Source organism: Monodon monoceros, unplaced genomic scaffold (assembly GCF_005190385.1).
Source record: "Monodon monoceros isolate NGI ecotype Baffin Bay Population unplaced genomic scaffold, NGI_Narwhal_1 Super_Scaffold_6, whole genome shotgun sequence".
Classification (NCBI taxonomy): Eukaryota; Metazoa; Chordata; class Mammalia; order Artiodactyla; family Monodontidae; genus Monodon; species Monodon monoceros.
Window position 1 is genome coordinate 75,919,376 of NW_021703783.1, and position 9,116 is coordinate 75,928,491.

At 41.2% G+C, this 9,116-nt stretch overlaps 1 protein-coding gene and 1 non-coding gene across 2 annotated transcripts in view; one reads left to right on the forward strand and one right to left on the reverse strand.

The window, feature by feature from the left end:
* The window catches only part of LTA4H (leukotriene A4 hydrolase), a 28,625-nt gene extending 21,411 nt beyond the window's left edge, over positions 1-7,214 (reverse strand). Inside the window, exons 1-3 of the mRNA XM_029205129.1 lie at positions 6,894-7,214; positions 2,391-2,521; positions 836-956 (exon numbers count right to left, since the gene is read on the reverse strand). Of these exons, the coding sequence (XP_029060962.1) occupies positions 836-956; positions 2,391-2,521; positions 6,894-7,052 (411 nt within the window). The 5' untranslated portion in view covers positions 7,053-7,214. The remainder of the gene's footprint in view (positions 1-835; positions 957-2,390; positions 2,522-6,893) is intronic.
* A 356-nt stretch (positions 7,215-7,570) lies between these two features.
* Positions 7,571-7,642, forward strand: TRNAD-GUC. The gene has a single exon. It is a non-coding gene; the product is annotated as a tRNA-Asp (tRNA).
* The last annotated feature ends 1,474 nt before the right edge of the window (positions 7,643-9,116 follow it).

The window sequence follows — 9,116 nt, forward strand, 5'->3', positions numbered from 1 at the left end:
GTCTATACAGGTGTCAACATTGCTTCCTTTTTGATAGACTTGTTTTCAAATGTGAGCCTACCATAGTATCTATCACAGAGGAATATTAAAAGGATTAAATATGTGAAGTACCTTACACAGTGCTTGGAAATACAGTCAACGTTTAATGAAGCGAGTTCCTGTAATTGTAAACTATTTGATTACTAAAAGAATTAGTCTTTTTTTTCAGGAGAAAGTTTGATACTTATTATCCTTGTGACAGATTGTCTCTATGTGGTTCTTTATTCTTAGTTGTTAAACAGAAAACAGATGTAGTCTAAATCATATCATATTTTAAAGGTACATTCAATATATTTACATAATATGTACACTTGTAAATGTATAAGAAAAATCTGGAAAGGCTACACGCCAACTCAATGGTTACCTCTGGGCAATGGTGTCTGGAGAGGAATGGGAAATCTGATCTTTCCCTTTCCCCTTCTTTATTGTTAGCAATTTTCATAACCGGTACCTACTTTGTTTAACAGTGTTTTCCTTTCATTTTATGACCATTTATTGAGTTCTCACTCTATGCCAAGTTCTATGCTAGGTGTTGAGGATGTGAATGTAAATATGACCTAGATGGTCCAATCTAGGTAGACATGTTTTCAAATTTGAAGGAAGTTTCTTTTTAAAGGTAATATATGAATGTGTCAATAATGACAGGTATAAAATGAAAATATATGTAGTTTTAATAATATAAGATAAAATAAAGTACTATCTTAGGTAAGACCCATGTATCCATAAGACCACTGTCTACTTTGCTTCATTCAACTGCATGAACTGGGGATAATAAATCATTCCAAGTCCTTTTTACCTGGCACTGACTAAAGAGATAGGGGTGCTCCTTCCCAGAAGTTTGTTCAGGAGTGAGCCACTGAAGAGCAGAAGATTTTGGAGATGTCTCAAAAGAAATTTCTATAACAATTTCTTGATTTCTGTATGAAAGGAACAAATACATTAGTAGAGTACAATTCAATCTAACTAAAATTTGAATTCATAGTACATAAATAACACAAATAATATAAATAATATTTTATGAGGTCTCATCACTGATTGAGAGTAAGTTTTAGGAATGTTTGCCTCACATATTCCTACCTGAATGCCAGCCTGTGGGTTCTTTTCTCTACATGGTAACTACTTATGAAGATGTAACAGGAACTAATATTAGTTGAACACCCCAACTTTTTTTCTGTGATATCATGTAATCTTTTATAGTGGTGGGAAGGTAGAAGGAATAATTTTGGAACTTCAACTACCGCCGTGGTGGGTGCCAGAGCATAACATAGGGCAGTGCTAGTCTGAACACTGTTACTGGACAAGTTAAGTCAAGAACTTGAGAATAAATTCTTAGGTCTGTTGAACCTATAATAAGATATATGTGTTTGTATTTAATCTCTTCTTCCTAGGAATTCATTCTTATTGCATTTCACAAAAGTATCAGCCTGTGGCAGACTGGAACTAACAAAAACTGGTCCTTCACCCCAGATAGATTGGGCAGCACTGTTAATGAGGAAACAGCAAGAGCCCTGGAGACCAGTGGCTGTGCCTGTGCTTGAATCTACCACTAAGTGGTGCCGTGAATTTAGACAACTTATTTGACCTCCCTATGCGGTAGTTGCTTCATCTGTACAATATGGTTAATGATAGATCTCACAAATTATGTGTGAGAGTTTCCTTTCTTTTTCTTAAATGGGAAGAGAATGCATGAAAACACTGACCGCTGAAAGATGGGGTAGATTGACCTTGTTCTAGGCCAATGGTTTCCCACCCTTTTTTCCCTCCCCAGTATATCTTGGAGTGGGATATACTCCCAATATGACAGCTCTGGCTACCACTTTCTTAAATAAGTTACCTTGTCTCTCTGAGGTTCCCTTTCCCCGTCTATAAAATGCAGATCATACCACAAAGGGTTACTATAAGGATTAGATGAAAGAACACATTTCCAGCACTTTTTAAGTACATAGAAATGGTTCTATGTTTGCCACTGTTGTTATTCCACTAATAAAAGTGGCTGGCCTCTGGGAGGTGAAAAGTGTGCAGCTTGTAAAGCCTCCCAGGTGATCCTGAAATGCCTCCTTAAGTGGCATGCTCCCACCATCACTCTAGGTATTACTAAAATGATGAGTAAAGAAGTTAACAGTTATCAAAAGTCCTATTCTGGAGCATCTTATACAATGAATTTCTTTAATAGCTTAAGAACATATAATTTTCACTATAAGCTTCAATCGGAACAGCAGATTGGTAGGAGTGGTGTACCAGTTACTACATACACACAAACTGAAAATAGGAAATGAAAAAAAATCTAAATTAAATAAAAATACGTATCCCCCTTATTTAGCTATAAAAGAGAAAGATGAGAACATTCGTACTTGCACAGAGCAATAGGAAGAGAGATTTCCATTGGTGATCCTTTGTAACTTTGTCTTTCTCCAAGAGCATATTTGACTTCTTGTCCATTGATGACCACTTTTTCTATTGTAAGGTCCTTTGTATCCAGAATCTAGAATTAAATTAATATTTTTATATGATAAGAATATAGTTTTAGGCACCAGAGAAAACTAATATAGCATATAGGCTAACTACAATGACTACAGAGAACTAGTTGCTTAGGGAGAGTAAGATAGTGAAAGACAGGAATTAAAGGAGTTGAAAGTTAGCATAGGTCCCAATTCATGGGACTTTAAACTTCCCTAAATTTTTGGGAGGCTCTAAGATTTGCATATATATCGTTAGGTAATTCTGGGACACTCACACATTTCCAGCTTTAAGTAAAAGTCAGATCTAAATTAAAACGCCTTTGCTTCTGTCTCCTAAAACTTAACTTCTCTACTAGGAAAAAATCCATCTATAACTTGTTTCTTTCATCATGACTCCTCAATATTTCTTACCATATATTTCTACCTGGAATTCATGTAGTCCTACTGCTCTGAACTACTTTCATATATCCCCAAATTAAAACAAACCTTGGAACCTGTTAGGCAAATAAGTAGACTGTACCTCACTGCTGTTGTGTATCTAGAAAAAGCCCAACTTGGTATGGCAACTCTAACCAAATGACCCTATAGAGGAGTGGGAGAGCATTTCTACTTGCTATGGCCGATTAAAGACAACTGCTCTGGGCAGGAAGGGAGGGTCAGCAAGTGTCTGAGGATTTTCCATCCCAATAATCCTCTATCTGTGCCCTAGAAACCATACCCTTTCATTATCTCTCAACTACTTTTCTAGAATCTTCAATCTTCCTACACCACAAGACTGTTTCCAATCAACCTAAACCAGCCTTCCATATTATTTTTAAAACTTCACTCAATCCTTCTGTCACTCTAATTATTCTATTTTTCTCCTTCCTTTCTTAACCTTCAAGGGCAATCTATGGCTGCTATTTCCAATTCCTCATCAATCTCTCCTCCCTTCCCCCTCTTCAATCTGTCTTCTAGCTCCTCTGCCACAGAAAGGGAAGTCCTCCTGAACAACAGGTCTTTTCTGTTCAGTAACCTTGACCTCTGCCGCTCATAGCCCTAATGGACCGCAGCATCTGTTTGAAGCACTCTCCTTGGCTGCTTTGACTTTACACATCAATGGTTCTCCTCCTTGTCTAATGCTTTTTTCCTCCCCCTCCTTTCTAACTCCTAAATATGGATATGTCCCTATGCGCTAGCCTTGGCCTTTTGGTTTTCTTACCATATTCTTCATTCCCTAGTTCTCACTCATGCCCACATCTTCACCTAGAACCTCTGTGCAGATGACTACCCGTCTATTTCATAGCTTCATCCCCTGCCCAGGACTTCAGCAGATATCTCTAACTGCCTGCTTGACATTTCCATGGGAAATGTCATCTCATATTCAATAGGCTTCTAGAAATTCTAAAAACAAAGCCACCACTGTGTCCCCTAAGTTTGCTCTCTCTGCGGATTTCTCTATTTCGTTGATGGAACTCCTCAACTTACCTGAGGTTTGAAACATTCAACTAATCCACAACTGATCCCACTTCCCAATCTCGCATAGCCAGTTAACAAGTTTTTTACACTGTCCTCATACTTTTCCTTTTCTTCTACCACCACCCTAGGTCAGGCCCCGGACTATTAGAACTGCTCACTAACCTTCCTACCTCTGGCATCTTTCCCTTGAAATCTGGCCTGGAATAGCATGAGGAGTTAGACTGCCAAGAAACAGCCACTTTCCAGTCACCTTTCTTTTGTATCAGTTAACTGTGGTGATAAGCTCAGGAAATTTTAACAATTTTATTATCTCTCTAGAGTCAACAATTTTTGGTTGGGAAGAAATTTCCATCCTGCTTGTATTATTCTTTCCCTTTCTTTTTTTTTAAGAGCAGCCAAATTTGTTATGAGTATCATCTGTTTCCCTCCCGATGGGCAATTATTTCTTTTGGGGTACTCTCTTTTTTGGGGGTCCCTCAACTGTTGCCCTTACTCTACATTAGACTGATATATCTTCTTGCACTTGCATATTCAGAAATATTAGATTTTATAGCTTAAGAATAAGTTACTCCTTTGTTATATTTTGGCACCTATTTCTGAATATCTGATTTGTTGTAAAAACTTGGAGTATCTTATGTATATAAACTACTTACGTTTATACTACTCATAACCATAAGGGTGAATTATTTGGGTCATTTCCCAGTGGAACACATTCTATTTTCTGTATTTCCTAAACTTTTTAAATCTGTTCTGAATCAGAAGACTACTATACCTATTTTTTGTGAAACCATTTTCATATTCTCTGTGTTTGTTATAGCAGTTGGCCCGACCCTCTCCAGTAGCACTTACTGTACCACATTATAATGATTTATTTCTCCATTAGACTGAGGGTTCTTAAAAAGAAAAAGTTACTTAGGCTTGCATTCCCAGGGTTTAACACAGTGCCGGAGAAACAGCACGTGCCAAGTAATGCATGACGCAAGTCCTGGACCAAGAGAAAATAGAAAATGCAATGTTTAAGCTGTATATCTCAAGTCCTGACCTCAGGTATCACTCCCAAATTACTTAAGAAATTTCCCTTCAAATTTCACTGATAAATGTTGTTAAGCAATTGATCAATAATAGTAATAAGAAAGAAAAACAAAGGAAACTGGATAGTTGACAAGTTGGAATTAGTAATTTAAAAATCTTCTCTTGAGATTTGGGGAATGCAAAAACAGGCAGGTTTTTAGACTGGGACACTGAAGGGACATTCTTTTCAAAATTTAAGCGCCCTGACTCTTGCTTACTCATGGAACAGAGGTAAAGGTTTTACTTTTATAAATAAGTGAGAGTGCAAGGTCATATTAAGCAGTGATAAACTATCAAAATTCACTTTCTTGTAATAAAAAGAAATATTGCATTGAAACAGGACTTCAGTTCAGCTGATCCTGCCGGGGCAAAGCTGTCTGCAATAAACGATAGCCTGGCACTTGAAGCAGACCAAAGTACAGCCTATAGGGAAATAGTTATCATCTTGCTTATAATGCTTTAATTATTTATTTTCCTTATAGTACTTGTGGTGACTGCAAATCAATACATAGAGGAGTCAACCTATTTTTCGAATCATAATTAGTCTAGCAAATTGCTAAATCACAAAGTAAGAAAGCTACATGCTATATTAGTTCATATTAATGAACTCAAAATACAGGCCTATTATTCAAGCAGGAATAAATCATGAAAACCACCAACTCTTATCTAAACTTACTACGCCCAATTAACTGACCCTATTCATTTCCCTCCATCAAGTCTACAACATACCTTATCTGATTGCTTATTGCTGGGCTTTGGTAGCTATCGCCATACTACTCTATGCAAAATACACTGTGACTGGCCTTTTCTTGTTCCTCTTATTTCTAAAATACTTATCTATGGAATTCTTCAGGTGATAGGTACAATCCAAATACTATCAGACAATTTGAGTAAGAACACTGAAAACAGGTTATGTTGTACAGATAAAATAATTTAATAACATTCCACAAATCTAAACAAGTTTTTCGTCATTCAAGTGGCTAGAGAGCTTGTAGAAGTCATTTTCTAAGAAGCGCAATATTATTTGCTTCTGGGAACCAACTATTAATAAATTGTATTGAGACATCCTTAGGAAGCTTGAAGAGCTTAAATTATTAGAAGAGAAGAGTGATAAGAATCAAAGGTAGGAAGGACCATGTACCCGGAGAGAGGTGCATCTGGAGTTAGAAAGTAGAGACTGCAAGTATCAAAGCATGGCTGGGAATTCTCTAGGGCGGTTGAGAACTGGCAGGGAGACGGTGATCGGTCGTATCCGCCAGACCTGAGAGTTGAAATAAAGGGGCCTGGGAGGGAAAGGTGGGACTGAGAATCGGCAGGATATAGGGCCCGAGACTTAGCTGAGACTGTGGACTGAGGAAGGTGCACTGGGGACTGGAAGAATTCTGGGGCCTGAGGAGGGAGTTCTGGGCTGCAGGCCGAGGATATGGGGAGACCACAGGGGGCATTAGCGCTGGGAACTAGGATTAGCGGGGGAAGAGGGATTCGTGCTAAAATGAAACTTGAGCGCTGGGTGAGAAGCGGGGCGTGGAATGGGCCCTGGGATGTGTCCAGGGACTGGGAAGGAGGCTTGTGGGGGAAGGGGTGGAGGAGAAGGCAGGTATACGTAGTGGGTGAGGAAGGACTGCAGAGACTCAAGTTGGGTTGGGAGGGATCGATATGGGGTGCGTGGGGGCTGAAGAAGGGGACGCTGAGAAATGAGTGTGGGCTGAAGAGGAGGTGCAGAACACGGGTTGCGGGCTGCGGAGGAGCACCGAGGGATGCGCAAAGCAGGCGGGGGTGTGGGACCGGGAAGGGGCCGAAGCGGGGTGAGAGGCGAGAGGCAGGTGGCCGGGGAGAGGCGGGCACTGGGAGCCTGTCCCACCGTACCAGGCTGCGCAGATTGTCCTCCTGGGACTGGACGGTGAGTGCGGCGGTCCCGGTCAGTACCCGGCGAGTAAAATCGACGCTGCAGCGCAGGTGCAGGTGCTTGGTCCGGCAGACGGACGCCGGGGAGGCCAAGGAGCACGTATCCACTACCTCGGGCATGGCTGTGCGGAGTCCCGCTGCACGCGATCAGCACCCCAACACTCCGCTGCCAGACTGACTACTCGACTGAGAGCGAGAGAAGGCGGGAGGGAGGTAAAGCAGAGAAGGAGGGGTTCGCGGCGCCCGCCGGGAAATGAAGTTCCTTAAAGTCGGAGGAGAGTGCGGTACGGCATGGATGGAACTACAAGTCCCGTGGTGCAGCGCGACAAGGCGTGCGCTTTGCTCTCTGGGAGTGTGTGTGTTGAGGGGTGCAGAGGTGGGTTGATATTGCTCCCGAAGGGGGAGGAAGAGGAGGGGGAGGAAAAGGAAGGGAGTAGAAGTTAGAGGAAGGGTAAGCCGATGGAATTAAGTGCGGCGGGGAGATCAAACTGAACGCTTCCATTTTAGTTCCATTCAACTTCTCTGGAAATTGCAATAGCAGTAGAAGAATATCAGGCCTACTGGTAGTTGCAAATGGCAAGGAAGGGGCGGGGTAAAAAGGGATAAGAGCCCTCCCAGAAAACCAGCCTTCGTGCAGTTCCTCGTTAGTATAGTGGTGAGTATCCCCGCCTGTCACGCGGGAGACCGGGGTTCGATTCCCCGACGGGGAGGCACGGAAGTGTTCTTTTTTTTTTTCCCCTCGCTAATAAAACGAAAATGTTCATACAAACATTTCAAAAGCAATTGTGAAAGAAAGAGTCAACGTCAAGATTGAGATTTTAAAGCTGTTTTGTTACCGCTTCCATGTTGGCAACCCAGTACAAGTGAGCTCAGTTCTGTCATTCAACAAGTATTTATTTAGTGCCCATTATGTACATTTCCAGGCCCTGGAGATCTAAAATGGAAATCAGCCACATTCCCGCCTTAGAAACTTAGAAGGATTACCTCAGTATACTGTAATGAGAGAATTCTATGATATGAGTGTGCAGTGGCCGCAAGGGGAGTGCAGAGCTGGGACATCCTGGAAGTGAGGAAGTGTTGAAGGACGACTTGCCTAAAAAATGGGACCTCAGAGTTGAAACTGGCAAAATTGGAAAAGCACGCGTGTCAAAGGACCTTAAACCGCTGGACCTTTAATCTTGAATGCATGAATGGGGGATTCATTGAAGAATTCTAAGCAGGGGAGTGACATGGTCAGATTCATGTTATCAAAGGAACAGTGGTAGTGTTCAAAGAATGGGTATGAGGTATCAAAACCAGAGTCAGGAGAGTTGGGAAACCACTGTTAAAATAGTCCAGGAAGAAGATGCTGGGGGCCTGACATAGGTAATATGTAATATGTAATAAGTACAGATAGAGAGGAAGGAATGGAGGGAATACTTAAGAGATAAGTGATTTCACATTAAGAAGGAGCCTAAGATGATTTCTCAGATTCTTGGCTTCAGTGGCTGGATAATCATTAAACAAAGGAAAAGACTACATGAAGAGGACAGATTTAGGTGGGAAAGCTCTAAGTTTAATTTGGGACAAATGGAGTTTGAGAATGTATGGGAGTCAGAGTGGAGATGTCCTTGAGACACTTGGGTATTTAAGTCAGTAGCTCTGGGGAAGTTTCAGGTAGATATGAGAGTATCACATAATGTGGTGGGTGAAACTATGACAGTGGGTAAACTCAGCCCAAGGACAGTGTGTAAAAAGAGCAGTGAAAACAGGTGGGAAGCTGGGAGAACACCAGAATTTAAGAAAAAAAGGCTAGAGGATGGGAAAAATCCTTTCACAATGTATACGTATAACAAGTCACCACGACGCGCACTTTAAATACCTTAACATTTTATTTGTCATTTATACCGCAATAAAGCTGAAATTTTATTTAAAAGGGGGGTGGGTGGTGCTAGAGTAAGAGGAACTCATGAGATAAACTAGAAAGAACCAAGCAGCAATGTCAAATACAGCCTAGAGGGCTATTACAATAAGAAGTAAAAAGTCTTCCTTGGATTTGGCAGTGGGATGGAGGTGGGAAGACGGTGGTTTTGTTGACTTTTGTGGTTTAGTTGAAGGTGGGCGCCACAGAAGAGTGACTGAGCAATAAAAGAGCAGAGAGGAAATAGGGCAGAGGCTGTTCTCTCAAGACGTGTGGCCAGTGTG